This window comes from Salmo trutta, chromosome 29, assembly GCF_901001165.1.
Source record: "Salmo trutta chromosome 29, fSalTru1.1, whole genome shotgun sequence".
Lineage (NCBI taxonomy): Eukaryota > Metazoa > Chordata > Actinopteri > Salmoniformes > Salmonidae > Salmo > Salmo trutta.
In genome coordinates this window covers 12,729,529-12,746,566 of record NC_042985.1, presented here as the reverse complement: position 1 = coordinate 12,746,566, position 17,038 = coordinate 12,729,529, and the positions used below count along the sequence as shown (strand labels likewise).

Genomic DNA, 17,038 nt, shown 5'->3' with positions numbered 1-17,038 from the left:
GCTACTCTCTGAGAGATACCGGGGCTGGAGAGACAGACAAAGCTACTCTCTGAGAGATACCGGGGCTGGAGAGAAAGACAAAGCTACTCTCTGAGAGATACCGGGGCTGGAGAGAAAGACAGAGCTACTCTCTGAGAGATACCGGGGCTGGAGAGACAGACTGGGGCTACTTAGATGGAAGGTGTGTGTGTTTTACGAACAAATCAGTAAAAAAAAAATCCCACAAATCCTATAATGTTTGCTCATTCCTGGTCTCAAGTAGAAATCTCTCTCTCTCTCTCTCTCTCTCTCTCTCTCTCTCTCTCTCTCTCCCTCTCTCTCTCTTTCCCTCTGAGATCACCTGCACCACAACACACTAGGACACACTCCGAGGCCCAGTTCCAATATGGTGGAAAGTCAACACACCCCAACAGAGCTTAATGGAGCCTGGAGACTATAGTAGCTATCCACTCAGAACCAGAAGGAGAAGTAATGTCCACAGACAAGAGATCCTGACCTTTATGGTACAGGAGATAGTGTGCTTAACAGCAGAGTCACTGGATCAAGCACAGCTGTGACTTTATTCTCTTCAGCACTACATTTGGCATCAAGGACCTAATGATAGGTAGTGTGAGATTGGTTTGGGATCAGACCAAGAAAATGCATCCCCAACCAATCCACTCGTGTGTGTGTGCGTGTGTGTGTGTGTGTGTGTGTTTGTGCGCGCGTGTGTGCGTGTGTGAGAGAGAGAGAAAAGGCTTACTGAGTTAAAGTGCACAACACTCTGTATATTAGTGCCACCTGCTGGTCAGTAGAAGACACTGCAGTCTTTACCAGTCCAGTCAACTGTGTGGAGTAGAGCAGGACGCAGAATTGCATCTCTTTAACTGTCAAACTGAAAGTAAAAGTAAAGTTAAACACACCATTTTAGAGGACACGCAGTTCGATACTCCTGTTCTAATTGTTTGCAGAGATTGGTAAATAAGATGCAATAATCTAATTTCATGTTTTATTTCATGTTTTAAAGTGTTATAGAAACAATTTGTTTTATTATTATTGTCTTTCATGAAATGCATGTGCCGTAACCACCATGTGTTAAGGTATAGAGTGTAGGCCTACGTTATGTAACCCGCTAAAGCAAGTATTTGATTGTTCTGATAAAGTTCTGGTACTACTGAAATGATCATTTTTGTATCCGATATGTGTAAAATGGTTATGAATGACAGTCATAGTAGAGTACATTTTGGGCTCCATTCTGTAGTTTTCAGGAGTTTCAGTATATTCACTAGGGAAAGACATTTTTCTAAAGGCGCTACAACTTAGATCTAAATAACCAGGTTTCCATCCAACCACCTGACGCATGAAAAAAGTCACGAGCGGGCTCATATATATAGAAACATGAAATGCCGATACAATTTTATAGATTCAGACAGACAAATTTGACATGGTGAGACCTTTTTGTGTAACGTTATGAGCAAATATTGATATATACTGGACAAAAATATAAACGTAACAGGCAACAATTTCAAAGATTTTACTGAGTAACAGATCATATAAGGAAATCAGTCAATTGAAATTCATTAGGCCCTAGCCATGGCTTCTGAGGAGCCAGGCCCAGCCAATCAGAATGAGTTTTCCCCCACAAAAAGGCTTTATTACAGACATAAATACTCCTCAGTGTTGTGTGACACAGCTGCACATTTTAAAGTGGCCTTTTATTGTCCCCAGCACAAGGTGCACATGTGTAATGATCATGCTGTTTAATCAGCTTCTTGATATAAAACACCTGTCAGGTGGATGGATTATCTTGTCAAAGGAGAAATGCTCACTGACAAGGCTGTAAACAAATTTGTGCACAGCATTTGAGAGAAAGGCGCTTTTTGTGTGTATGGAACATTTCTGGGATTTAGTATTTCAGCTCATGTTGTGTTTATAATAATTTCATAACGTTGGTAGCCTACCCACACTGTAGGCCCCTTTCTGCAAGCTGTTGGCTAGAGCGCATGTGCCAAAACCAGAGTGGGCACATTTGCCATATCTCCTAAGACCGCCTCTCAACAATTTTTTTATACATTTTTTACATAACATGTGTTTTTAGGTAAAAACATTAACTATTTGTTGCTATTTATATTTTATTGTAAGGGCAAAATTGTCCTCTTTAGTGGTTATTAGGGAACAAATATGAAAAAATTACAGTAGGTGAATAACATAGTTGCGGCATCCTGGTGTAATTTCTTGATAAACTCTTATTTAGAAACAAATATTACACAATCCTGACAGCTCACTGAACTATTCCTGAGATATTTACTTACTAGAAAAAATGTAAATATCAAAATCACAAAAATTATCATTAATAATTACACACACTTCTTTTCAAATTTCCATCAAATGTATAATTTTGATGCATTCTTTTTTTTTTAAACCAGGAAGATAAAGTTGTCAAGGTCACACACCCCCACACATGTAATCGTTGAAAGCCCAGAATGTCCTGTCAAAGGGACAACATAACTTAATACAGTGGCTTGAATGGCCTCAGAGATACAGACCAAGAACTGATGTCCACTAGAGAAGACAAAAATGAATTTCTGGGTCTACAGTGCCTTCGGAAAGTATTCAGACTCCTCGACTTTTTTCACATTTTGGTTACAGCCTTTAGTTTACAGCCTGTAACGTAATGTGGAAATAGTCAAGGGGTCTGAATACTTTCCGAAGGCACTGTATCTGTATAAGTAAAGGAATATTTATGTATATATTTTTATTATTGGAAATATTTATTTTACTTCGGCTTTGAGCAGCCAGCCAGCTTCTGCATACAGCCTATTCCTGTTTGACAATGGGTTCTCTTTTGCAGAGAGATTGAAAACATGAACACGAAGACTACTGAATAACCCTACAACAGATGATTTATGAGATCAGGTAAGAAGGCAGAGTTCCTCTTTAAACTAACTACAACTTATAAAGGCTTTATATTGCATACATCAAGTCTTTAAGCTCTATATAGATGATTCACAAGTCATCTATGAGCTTATGTCATACTCTATAAAGGGTGACATAACAGCCCACTATAGGGTTCATTACCAAATGTGAAATAACAGCCCACTATAGGGTTCATTACCAAACGTGACATAACAGCCCACTATAGGGTTCATTACCAAACGTGACATAACAGCCCACTATAGGGTTCATTACCAAACGTGACATAACAGCCCACTATAGGGTTCATTACCAAACGTGACATAACAGCCCACTATAGGGTTCATTACCAAACGTGACATAACAGCCCACTATAGGGTTCATTACCAAACGTGACATAACAGCCCACTATAGGGTTCATTACCAAACGTGACATAACAGCCCACTATAGGGTTCATTACCAAACGTGACATAACAGCCCACTATAGGGTTCATTACCAAACGTGACATAACAGCCCACTATAGGGTTCATTACCAAATGTGACATTACAGCCCACTATAGGGTTCATTACCAAACGTGACATAACAGCCCACTATAGGGTTCATTACCAAACGTGGCATAACAGCCCACTATAGGGTTCATTACCAAACGTGACATAACAGCCCACTATAGGGTTCATTACCAAACGTGGCATAACAGCCCACTATAGGGTTCATTACCAAACGTGACATAACAGCCCACTATAGGGTTCATTACCAAACGTGACATAACAGCCCACAATAGGGTTCATTACCAAACGTGACATAACAGCCCACTATAGGGTTCATTACCAAACGTGACATAACAGCCCACTATAGGGTTCATTACCAAACGTGACATTACAGCCCACTATAGGGTTCATTACCAAACGTGACATAACAGCCCACTATAGGGTTCATTACCAAACGTGGCATAACAGCCCACTATAGGGTTCATTACCAAACGTGACAAAACAGCCCACTATAGGGTTCATTACCAAACGTGACATAACAGCCCACTATAGGGTTCATTACCAAACGTGGCATAACAGCCCACTATAGGGTTCATTACCAAACGTGACATAACAGCCCACTATAGGGTTCATTACCAAACATGACATAACAGCCCACTATAGGGTTCATTACCAAACGTGACAAAACAGCCCACTATAGGGTTCATTACCAAACGTGGCATAACAGCCCACTATAGGGTTCATTACCAAACGTGACATAACAGCCCACTATAGGGTTCATTACCAAACGTGACATAACAGCCCACTATAGGGTTCATTACCAAACGTGACAAAACAGCCCACTATAGGGTTCATTACCAAACGTGACATAACAGCCCACTATAGGGTTCATTACCAAACGTGACATAACAGCCCACTATAGGGTTCATTACCAAACGTGGCATAACAGCCCACTATAGGGTTCATTACCAAACGTGACATAACAGCCCACTATAGGGTTCATTACCAAACGTGACATAACAGCCCACAATAGGGTTCATTACCAAACGTGACATAACAGCCCACTATAGGGTTCATTACCAAACGTGACATAACAGCCCACTATAGGGTTCATTACCAAACGTGACATAACAGCCCACTATAGGGTTCATTACCAAACGTGGCATAACAGCCCACTATAGGGTTCATTACCAAACGTGACATAACAGCCCACTATAGGGTTCATTACCAAACGTGACATAACAGCCCACTATAGGGTTCATTACCAAACGTGACATAACAGCCCACTATAGGGTTCATTACCAAACGTGACATAACAGCCCACTATAGGGTTCATTACCAAACGGGACAAAACAGCCCACTATAGGGTTCATTACCAAACGTGACATAACAGCCCACTATAGGGTTCATTACCAAACGTGACAAAACAGCCCACTATAGGGTTCATTACCAAACGTGACATAACAGCCCACTATAGGGTTCATTACCAAACGTGACATAACAGCCCACTATAGGGTTCATTACCAAACGTGACATTACAGCCCACTATAGGGTTCATTACCAAACGTGACATTACAGCCCACTATAGGGTTCATTACCAAACGTGACATAACAGCCCACTATAGGGTTCATTACCAAACGTGACATAACAGCCCACTATAGGGTTCATTACCAAACGTGGCATAACAGCCCACTATAGGGTTCATTACCAAACGTGACATTACAGCCCACTATAGGGTTCATTACCAAATGTGACATAACAGCCCACTATAGGGTTCATTACCAAATGTGGCATAACAGCCCACTATAGGGTTCATTACCAAACGTGACATAACAGCCCACTATAGGGTTCATTACCAAACGTGACATAACAGCCCACTATAGGGTTCATTACCAAACGTGACATTACAGCCCACTATAGGGTTCATTACCAAACGTGACATAACAGCCCACTATAGGGTTCATTACCAAACGTGGCATAACAGCCCACTATAGGGTTCATTACCAAACGTGACAACATTTTGTTGATAATAAACAACTGTGCTTTATAAAGGGTGACATAATGCAGGATTACTAAGATACAATGCTGTGTGAAATTACATATAGATAGAGCCTTATATTGTACTGTATATATAGACATAACTGTTTATGGTTACTGGCTAGGTTTTCTGATTGAGATCTGTCTGAGCAGTCCAGAGTCTTAAGGAGACATCAGACTGTATGGAGCCTGAGGGAGATCCTGGAGTCATGAGCAGGAGGTGAGTCAGAGAGAGGGGATGTTTGAGGGATAAACACTAACCAATGATCAGTTTCATTCTGATAAATACGCTACAGCACAAACTACATACACAATCATATTTACAAACCCCCTTACTGTCTCAGATATTGCCTTCATAATAAGAAAACATGAAACAGAATTAGGCCTTATTTTATATTCAATTTAATGTGTAGGGTCAAACAGGAAGGAGTATATTCCTTGAAATTGTCATAATGTGATGCTTTATTATTTGATGCATAGTATAGAACAGGAGAGAGTGGAGTCTCCTGCTCCCAGCTGTCTGACGATGAAGAGTGACAGGTCAATGGGCCAAGACATCAACTTCAAAATAGTAAATCTCCCTGACTCAAGGTGAGAAACTTGTTCCAGCTTTAACTAATATATGCAACATATAAAAGATGCATGTTTGTTTATCTTAACCCATTATATACCAATGTCTGACAGTTGTGGGACCAGCTATGTTCTGCTCTTGGCTCAGCTTCCTGAACTGTGCAGTGTAGTGACATTCAGAAAGGGAAAACTAGCTGCTGTGCTTCGCGAACACTATATTAAATCTAAGGTATGATTTTGTCTGATACATAGTGTCAAGCAGGAGAGAGTGGAGTCTCCTGCTCCCAGCTGTCTGTCTATGAAGAGTGACAGGTCAATGGGCCAAGACATCAACTTCAGAGCAGAAGTCTTTCTCCCAGATCTAAGGTGAGAGGGGGTGGTATAAAGGCCTGTCCAGAGTGACTGCAGCTAGATATATATTTCTGTATGAATTTCTGGACTAAGCAGGAGAGAGTGGAGTCTGATCTAAGGCCAGAGAGAGTAAATCAGCTGCTTTAGAAGACTGCAGTCTGGTAGAGTTTAGGAGGAAGGCCATGTACTAACCCCCCCATCTCTTTCTCAGTGTCAGTCTGCTGACTGAGGATCTGTTCAGATGCTCTGTGTGTTCAGAGGTGCTGAGGGACCCGGTCTCCATTCCCTGTGGACACAGTTACTGCAGGCAGTGCATCAGCACACACTGGGCCCAGCCCGGCCCTGCAGGAGACTATGTGTGTCTCCAGTGCAGTAAGAGATCCAGAGTCCGGCCTGTGCTCTACACTAACACAGCCTTGGCCAGGTTGCTCCAGGGGCTCCAGCAGGCAGGCTTCAGTCCTGCCCTCCCTGCTCTGGGCTACGCTGGGCCTGGGGATGTGGCCTGTGATATCTGCTCTGGACAGAAGCTCAGAGCGGTGAAGTCCTGTCTGACCTGCACTGTCTCCTACTGTGAGAGCCACGTCAGGCACCACTACACTGTCCCAGCACTGCAGAGACACACCCTGTCTGAGGTCACTGGAGACGGGGGACACAAAGACCACAATGGCAACGCTGGACAGACAGAGAGCATCATAGAGGTGCTGTCATTAACAATACACTATGTGAAATGACTACAAACACTTATCTACAAGCACTTCTAACACTATTAGAATGAGATGAACTGAACTGTGAATGTATTATATTACCTGAACTGTGTGTTTCATGTTTTCCCTTAAGGAGGAGGAGAGAGAGAGTGTCTCGAAAAAGAGGAAGATAATAGAAGTTAAAGAGGAGGAAAAAGATTCTGATGAGGAGATTTCTGATCTGAAGAATAAAATCAGTGAGCTGAGAAAGGAGATCTCTAAACGGGAGAACATCTCTAAGTTATACTCAGACTTGGAGCAGGAGAACTCTAATCTTAAACATGATGTTCGTGAACTCAGTAAGGAGAATGCTGCGTTAAAACAAGAGGTAACATTTGAGAAAGAACTGATGGACATCAGAAGCGCTGACATGAATAAGATCATAGCTACTCTCACCTCAGACCCACAGCAACAGAGAGAGGCTGAGTATGTGAGAAGAAACCTGAAGAATATGACCATGGACTATGGTTAGTATGACAATAATGACTCCTTAAAGTGACAGTTTAGATTCTTTAAGGTAGTACTAGGTTATTAGATAGTATTGTTAACAGGTTCTTGTGAATGATAGTTCAACACTCATGGAGGTGTTATGACTGGTTTCATAAAGATGTTATAAATGGCTTATGTATACCCCCTTCAAGTAATGTGTTACCTTTCATGTTTTTGATCTTGAAACAATCAGAAAATAATGGTCTAAGTCCTGTATGTTACTCTGCAGTTAGACTCAACAGTCCTGTATGTTACTCTGCAGTTAGACTCGACAGTCCTGTATGTTACTCTGCAGTTAGACTCAACAGTCCTGTATGTTACTCTGCAGTTAGACTCAACAGTCCTGTATGTTACTCTGCAGTTAGACTCAACAGTCCTGTATGTTACTCTGCAGTTAGACTCAACAGTCCTGTATGTTACTCTGCAGTTAGACTCAACAGTCCTGTATGTTACTCTGCAGTTAGACTCAACAGTCCTGTATGTTACTCTGCAGTTAGACTCAACAGTCCTGTATGTTACTCTGCAGTTAGACTCAACAGTCCTGTATGTTACTCTGCAGTTAGACTCAACAGTCCTGTATGTTACTCTGCAGTTAGACTCAACAGTCCTGTATGTTACTCTGCAGTTAGACTCAACAGTCCTGCATGTTTACTTCTGTTGTGTATAATAGACAGCGGAAGGTTTATGCACACGGTTTATACAACAACTCTATCTAGAGTGCTTACATGAATACATTACATTGGATGTCATACCTTTCGCAAAATAGCCATATGTCAGAGAATAATGTATTATACAGTAAAATGTAGTTCCCCAGACTTATGTTATATATCCACTGATATTTTGTAATTCTAATAAAGTGTGTGTTTCTCTCCACAGTGGATGTGACTCTAGATCCTGATACAGCACATCCCCAACTCATCCTGTCTGAAGACAGGAAACAAGTTAGATGTGGAGACATATGGCAGCATCTCCCTTACAACCCAGAGAGGTTTGATATCTCTGTCTGTGTCCTGGGAAAGGAGGGTTTCTCCTCAGGGAGATTCTACCATGAGGTGCAGGTGAAGGAGAAGACTGGCTGGTCTTTAGGAGTGGCCAGAGAGTCCATCAACAGAAAAGGGACGATTTACCTGAACCCTGAGGATGGATACTGGACTGTGATGCTGAGGAATGGAGACTACTGGGCTGGTGCTGTCCCCCCTGTCTCCCTCTACCTGAGAGAGAAGCCTCAGAAGGTGGGGGTGTTTGTGGATTATGATGAGGGTCAGGTCTCCTTCTACAATGTGGAGGCCAGGTCTCATATCTACTCTTTCACTGGCTGCACCTTCACTGAGAAACTCTATCCATTCTTCAGCCCAGGTAATAATTACACTGGTAGAAACTCATCCCCACTGGTCATCAGTCCTGTAGATGTCACTGACTGACTGGTTTATATCAAACATTGAAATACTGTTAAAATAACTGATAATGTAATAGTGACCAAATAATGTAATAATTATTTATTATGTAATACATATTACATAAATCAGCAGATCATGTACTAACATTTTACATTGATAATGTAATTATTCAATTGCAGTTATTAATGCAGTAACAAATGTCATAAATACGTATTGAAATCAGCACCAATTTATTTTGTGGATAAGGTTATCATTTCATGTGTTAACATTGTAAATCACAGTTTGCCAGTGCTGGTCATCTTCTTCATAATGTAACCCAATAAGACCTACCTGTCCATCTATCTCTGTGGACCATATCATCTTAGTGGACGAGATCCATATTCTTCTTCCTGATATAACATGACATTGGGAAGAATGAAAACAGTCCAATAAATACAACAGGAAGCCCAGGTCTGTATGCACTGTCATATGTTCAGTAAACCTCTGAAATTAGATTATTACATGATTTACTACAACAGTGACTTTTTGTCCTGCATGTTAATGGTTCTTACTATATTTTTGTTAAATACTTTTTTTTGCTGTTGAACTGCAAGGAGAGCTTGCAATAAATAATTTTATTGTGTTGTGTACTACGCTGTATCCTGTGAATATGACAGTGAACTTTGATTTGAATTGAGCAATCAGTTCAGCATCAGTAATGTACAGGTAACTGCCAAAATGAAAGAAACCCCAACATAAAGTGTCTTAATGGGGCCTTGTGCCACCACGAGCCAGAACAGCTTCAATGCATCTTGGCATACATTCCACAAGTGTCTGGAACTCTATTGGAGGGATGCGACATCATTCTTCCACAAGAAATTCCATTATTTAGTGTTTTATTGATGGTGGTGGAAAATGCTGTCTCAGGCGCGGCTCCAGAATCTCCCATAAGTGTTCAATTGGGTTGAGATCTGGTGACTGAGACGGCCATGGCATATGGTTTACATCGTTTTCAAGCTGGTCAAACCATTCAGTGACCAAACCATTCGGTGACCAAACCTTTCAGTGACCAAACCATTCACTGACCAAACCATTCAGTGACCAAACCATTCAGTGACCAAACCATTCAGTGACCAAACCATTCGGTGACCAAACCTTTCAGTGACCAAACCATTCACTGACCAAACCATTCAGTGACCAAACCTTTCAGTGACCAAACCATTCAGTGACCAAACCATTCAGTGACCAAACCATTCAGTGACCAAACCTTTCAGTGACCAAACCTTTCAGTGACCAAACCATTCAGTGACCAAACCTTTCAGTGACCAAACCATTCAGTGACCAAACCTTTCAGTTACCAAACCATTCAGTGACCAAACCTTTCAGTGACCAAACCTTTCAGTGACCAAACCATTCAGTGACCAAACCATTCAGTGACCAAACCTTTCAGTTACCAAACCATTCAGTGACCAAACCATTCAGTGACAACTCGTGCTCTGTGGATGGGGGCATTGTCATCCTATGGGGACATAGCCATGGTAGCCAAAATAATGTTTTGCTCAGAATTTTTATACATGACCCTAAGCATGATGGGATGTTAATTGCTTAATTAACTCAGGAACCACACCTGTGTGGACGTACAGTACCTGCTTTCAATTGACTTTGTATCCCACGTGTACTCAAGTGTTTCCATTATTTTGGCAGTTACCTGCAGTGCTTGACTTGGGCAGGAGTTCACCTGAGCTGAGTACCGGCACCTCAAATTTTCTACTTGAGCTCCTGTACCTCTTATAGAATATTAGCTCCAAAGTATTGTGGAGTTCCTGCACCTAAATATAAACAGTACCGGCACCAAAAATGGGTACCGGCACCTATTTCAGTCCAAGTCGAGCACTAGTTAATTACCTGTAGTTTTCAGACAATCGACCATCAGCAGTAGTGAAGGCAGGTTTTCTATGTCAATGTACAGCCACAAGATGGTGATGTTTCCCAACAGTCCATTAAGTGCAATAATGTGCTTAATGCTCACCGGAGCAACATTGTAGTAATGTTGTTATATAGCTTTGAGAATACAGATGAGGATAACATATCACATCCTAAAGTCAACCTTCAATTAAAACCCTTATTGGAAGAGTGTTTTTCAAACAAGATTTAAGAGATTACCATTTGGTTTCTGCACACACACACACCTAGAACCAGTTGGTTTCATGCTGGGCTTAGCAGGCTGGGCTGTTAGTATCATTGATTAGCCACCTAGAGTTTTCTTATCTTAGAATCATCACAGCGCATCGATCTCCAGCCTCCCGAGAGAGATCAGACTTCACTCAGATAAACACTGTTAATGTGACTGAGGAACTGCTGGGTAGAGGTGGATGGAATCTGAGGGGAGGGTTACCTACTCAACCACCCCATTCATAGTGTGCTGTCTAAAGGAGGATGTATTATATTGGAGAGAGAGGTCTGGTTTTGATGTTGATATTTACACTTGTAAACTGAATATGCCTTTCCTAATAAAGTTGTTTTGAATTTAATTGACTCTCAATTCAGAGGATAGTCCTTCTATCTATCTCTACCTGCCCTCTCCTTCCTTCTCTCTCCCTCCTCTCTCCTGCTCCCTCTCTCCTTCCTCTCTACTTCCCCTCACTCTATACCTTCCTTCTCTCAGCCTATCCCCTCTCTTCCCTCCCTCCTCTCTCTAAAGGCACTGTCGCTGATAGAGTGGGTGTCTGTTTAGCCTAGTGATGACTCAGACTCAGTGCCCTCTATGGGAAAGTTGCTGTTGTTAACAACTGTAGAGACATGAGAAAGTCACTGTTGTTAACACAACTGTAGAGAGACATGAGAAAGTCACTGTTGTTAACACACATGTAGAGAGACATGAGAAAGTCACTGTTGTTAACACAACTGTAGAGAGACATGAGAAAGTCACTGTTGTTAACACAACTGTAGAGAGACATGAGAAAGTCACTGTTGTTAACAACTGTAGAGAGACATGAGAAAGTCACTGTTGTTAACACAAATGTAGAGACATGAGAAAGTCACTGTTGTTAACACAACTGTAGAGAGACATGAGAAAGTCACTGTTGTTAACAACTGTAGAGAGACATGAGAAAGTCACTGTTGTTAACAACTGTAGAGAGACATGAGAAAGTCACTGTTGTTAACACAAATGTAGAGAGACATGGGAAAGCCACTGTTGTTAACACAACTGTAGAGAGACATGAGAAAGTCACTGTTGTTAACACAACTGTAGAGAGACATGAGAAAGGCACTGTTGTTAACACAACTGTAGAGAGACATGAGAAAGTCACTGTTGTTAGCAACTGTAGAGAGACATGAGAAAGTCACTGTTGTTAACAACTGTAGAGACATGAGAAAGTCACTGTTGTTAACACAACTGTAGAGACATGAGAAAGTCACTGTTGTTAACACAACTGTAGAGAGACATGAGAAAGTCACTGTTGTTAACACAACTGTAGAGAGACATGAGAAAGAAGCTTAGATTAAGAGATAATGACGCTAATCAAACTGAAAGAAACTCAACTGCTCGATATTCTCTCATCAACTAATATAAACTCTCCAGTCGTTCATCATTCCACGTCACAGTGTGTGATTACAGAAGTATGTGGTGTCTAAGGATGGGCTGTTTGTTCTTGTGTATTTTCTCTTCTGTAACACAGAACAGCTGCTCTTCTGTTACATAATTCTAGTCACTAGTAGTCACTAGTTGTCACTAGATGGTCTGGCCATGCAGGAAGAACAGAAGTGACATCAGACTTGTTGATGTACTTCAGCTAGTTGTTCTTTGTGAAGCGTTAGCTTTATAGTCCAGGGGTAAGGGGTTAGGATAAAAAGGTAAGAGTTGGACTCCTAATTAAACCTTATTGGAGGAGAAGGTCCATGGTCCCTCCCCTGAGATATTATTGTCCAATGTGTTTTGAGAAGGAGGTGAGCAGAGAGGATGTGAGGAATCAAGTAAAAATGAATTGAGAGTCTTGGGGTTAGCTTATTTAAAAGGCCATTTTCTGTTAGATAGCATCATAGTCTGTTCCTCCAAGCACGTCTCCATAGTAACGACTCTCAGAACAGCTGAGCTCCAAATCCTGACAGCATTGGCTGACATCACTGACCTGCCGACCAGTCACGAGTGGGGCTTCTTATGATATACACAAAGGGAACGATTTGATGTATGAAAATGTCAGCAAATTAATCTGTGTATTTTCTGTTTAAATACATCACTTCAGTTTAACATGTTTTGCTTTTGATTTCCACTTCTTCACCTTTGTCACCTGCAGACCACAGTGAGATTTGTTGTCTGTTACCTGGAGACCACAGTGAGATTTGTTGTCTTTGTCAACTGGAGACCACAGTGAGATTTGTTGTCTGTTACCTGGAGACCACAGTGAGGTTTGTTGTCTTTGTCACCTGCAGACCACAGTGAGATTTGTTGTCTGTTACCTGGAGACCACAGTGAGGTTTGTTGTCTTTGTCACCTGGAGACCACAGTGAGATTTGTTGTCTGTTACCTGGAGACCACAGTGAGGTTTGTTGTCTTTGTCACCTGCAGACCACAGTGAGATTTGTTGTCTGTTACCTGGAGACCACAGTGAGGTTTGTTGTCTTTGTCACCTGGAGACCACAGTGAGATTTGTTGTCTGTTACCTGGAGACCACAGTGAGGTTTGTTGTCTTTGTCACCTGGAGACCACAGTGAGGTTTGTTGTCTTTGTGACCTGGAGAGCACAGTGAGGTTTGTTGTCTTTGTCACCTGGAGACCACAGTGAGGTTTGTTGTCTTTGTCACCTGGAGACCACAGTGAGGTTTGTTGTCTGTCACCTGGAGACCACAGTGAGGTTTGCTGTCTGTCACCTGGAGACCACAGTGAGGTTTGTTGTCTTTGTCACCTGGAGACCACAGTGAGGTTTGTTGTCTTTGTCACCTGGAGACCACAGTGAGGTTTGTTGTCTTGTCACCTGTAAACCACAGTGAGGTTTGTTGTCTTTGTCACCTGGAGACCACAGTGAGGTTTGTTGTCTGTCACCTGGAAACCACAGTGAGGTTTGCTGTCTGTCACCTGGAAACCACAGTGAGGTTTGTTGTCTTTGTCACCTGGAGACCACAGTGAGGTTTGTTGTCTGTCACCTGGAGACCACAGTGAGGTTTGTTGTCTGTCACCTGGAAACCACAGTTAGGTTTTTGTTGTCTTTGTCACCTGGAGACCACAGTGAGGTTTGTTGTCTTTGTCACCTGTAGACCACAGTGAGGTTTGTTGTCTTTGTCACCTGTAAACCACAGTGAGGTTTGTTGTCTTTGTCACCTGGAGACCACAGTGAGGTTTGTTGTCTGTCACCTGTAAACCACAGTGAGGTTTGTTGTCTTTGTCACCTGTAGACCACAGTGAGGTTTGTTGTCTTGTCACCTGTAAACCACAGTGAGGTTTGTTGTCTTTGTCACCTGGAGACCACAGTGAGGTTTGTTGTCTTTGTCTATGTGATTATATTTGTCTACATGATGTGACTGTCACTTCTTTGCATGCGTGTGTGTATGTTCGTGTGCTTATACGTTTGTGTGTGTGTGTTTGTGACGTTAATTGTCACCTCTCTGTGAATGGTCTGTCACCCCAGTACAGAACATTGTCCTCTCCTATCAACATCAGGGAGAGAGGAGGAGGAGGAGGAGGAGGATTACAGGAGGGAGAGGGGAGAGAGAGGGAGAGAGACACACACTGCTGTGTAAAAGTATTTGCCTCCTTTCTGATATTCTCTATTTTTTGCATATTTTTGATACTGAATGCTATCAGATCTTCAACCAAAACCTGATATTATATAAAGGGGACCTGAGTTTACAAATAACACAACAATTATATACTTATTTCATTTAACAAAGCAACACCCAATTCCCCCATGTGAAAAAATAATTGCCCCCTTACACTCAGTAACTGGTTTTTCCCCCCTTACACTCAATAACTGGTTTTTCCCCCCTTACACTCAGTAACTGGTTTTTCACCCCTTACACTCAATAACTGGTTTTGCCCCCTTACACTCAATAACTGTTTTTTCCCCCCTTACACTCAATAACTGTTTTTCCCCCTTACACTCAATAACTGGTTTTCCCCCCTTACACTCAATAACTGTTTTCCCCCCCTTACACTCAATAACTGGTTTTGCCCCCTTACACTCAATAACTGTTTTTTCCCCCTTACACTCAATAACTGTTTTTTCCCCCTTACACTCAATAACTGGTTTTGCCCCCTTACACTCAATAACTGTTTTTCCCCCTTACACTCAATAACTGTTTTTGCCCCCTTACACTCAATAACTGGTTTTCCCCCCTTACACTCAATAACAGTTTTTCCCCCTTACACTCAATAACTGTTTTTTCCCCCTTACACTCAATAACTGTTTTTCCCCCTTACACTCAATAACTGGTTTTGCCCCCTTACACTCAATAACTGGTTTTCCCCCCTTACACTCAATAACAGTTTTTCCCCCCCTTACACTCAATAACTGTTTTTTCCCCCTTACACTCAATAACTGGTTTTTCCCCCTTACACTCAATAACTGGTTTTGCCACCTTTAGCTGCAATGACTGCAACCAAACGCTTCCTGTAGTTGTTGATCAGCCTCACATACCTGCAGAGGAATTTTGGCCCACACTTGCATGAAGAACTGCTTTAACAAGCATGAACTGCCATTTCAAGTCCTGCCACAACATCTCAATTTGGATTAGGTCTAGACTTTGACTAGGCCATTCTAAAACTTCAAATGTGTTGCTTTTTAACCATTTTCATGTAGACTTGATTGTGTGTTTTGGATCATTATCTTGCTACATGACCCAGCTGTGCTTCAGCTTCAGCTCACAGATGGATGCCCTGACATTCTCCTGTAGAATTATCTGATACAGAGCAGAATTCATGGTTCCTTCTATTAAGGCAAGTCATCCAGGTCCTGAGGCAGAAAAGCATCCCCAAACCATCACACTACCACCACCATGCTTGTCCGTTGGTATAAGGTTCTTACTGTGGAATGCAGTGTTTGGTTTTCACCAGACATAATGGGACCAATGTCGTCCAAACAGTTGACTCAAGTTTGCCAAAAAGCATCTGTAAGCACCTGGATGATCATCGGGACTCTTGGCAGAATGTTCTATGGACAGATGTATAACTGTTTGGATGACTTGGGTCCCATTATGCCTGGCGAAAACCAAACACTGCATTCCACAGTAAGGAACCATGAATTCTGCTCTGTATCAGAGAATTCTACAGGAAAATGTCAGGCCATCTGTCTGTGAACTGAAGCTGAAGTGCAGCTGGGTCATGCAGCAAGACAATGATCCAAAACACACAATATACAGTCGTGGCCAAAAGTTTTGAGAATGACACAAATATTAATTTTCACAAAGTCTGCTGCCTCAGTTTGTATGATGGCATTTTGCATATACTCCAGAATGTTATGAAGAGTGATCAGATGAATTGCAATTAAAACTCTTTAGGGATAGGGGGCAGCATTGGGAAGTTTGGATGAAAAGCATGCCCAGAGTAAACTGCCTGTTACTCAGGCCCAGAAGCTAGAATATGCATATAATTAGTAGATTTGGATAGAAAACACTCTAATGTTTCCAAAACTGTTAAAGTAATGTCTGTGGGTATAACAGAACTCATATGGCATGCGAAAACCTGAGAAAGATCCAACCAGGAAGTGGGAATTCTGAGGTTTGTAGTTTGACCCCAGTGTCTGTGGGGTCAGATTGCACTTCCTAAGGCTTCCACTAGATGTCAACAGTCTTTAGAAGTTGTTTCAGGCTTCTATTGTGAAAGGGGAGCGAATAAGACCACTCTAAGCAGATGGCTTAGCTGAAAGTCTTTAGTTTAGTCACGAGTGTGAGCGCGAGCTCCGTTCCCTTTCCTTTCTAATGAAAACAGTTTTGTCCGGTTGAAACATTATTGAATATTTATGATAAAAACACCCTAAGGATTTATTAGAAATATCGTTTGACATGTTTCTACGAACTCAAATGGAACTTTTTTGACTTTTCGTCTAGACTTTGTGCCCGCGCTTTGTGCATTTGGATTACTGGACTAAACGCGCGA

The 17,038-nt window shown here is 41.8% G+C and overlaps 1 protein-coding gene across 5 annotated transcripts; it reads left to right on the top strand.

Moving 5' to 3' along the window:
* Window positions 1–874: 874 nt before the first annotated feature.
* LOC115166944 (E3 ubiquitin-protein ligase TRIM39) lies at window positions 875–9,601 on the top strand. Of its 5 annotated transcripts, none has more exons than XM_029720903.1 (8): window positions 875–956; window positions 2,831–2,895; window positions 5,575–5,641; window positions 5,902–5,911; window positions 6,254–6,357; window positions 6,554–7,040; window positions 7,180–7,552; window positions 8,451–9,601. In XM_029720903.1, exons 2-8 carry the CDS (start codon window positions 2,886–2,888, stop codon window positions 8,993–8,995), a joined length of 1,596 nt encoding a protein of 531 aa, XP_029576763.1. In that variant the 5' UTR covers window positions 875–956; window positions 2,831–2,885; the 3' UTR covers window positions 8,996–9,601. The 5 variants fall into 5 exon arrangements, with proteins under 5 accessions (XP_029576763.1, XP_029576761.1, XP_029576760.1 ...); XM_029720901.1 differs by having other exon boundaries at window positions 5,902–6,012; window positions 6,244–6,357; window positions 6,560–7,040; XM_029720900.1 differs by having other exon boundaries at window positions 5,902–6,012; window positions 6,244–6,357.
* The last annotated feature ends 7,437 nt before the right edge of the window (window positions 9,602–17,038 follow it).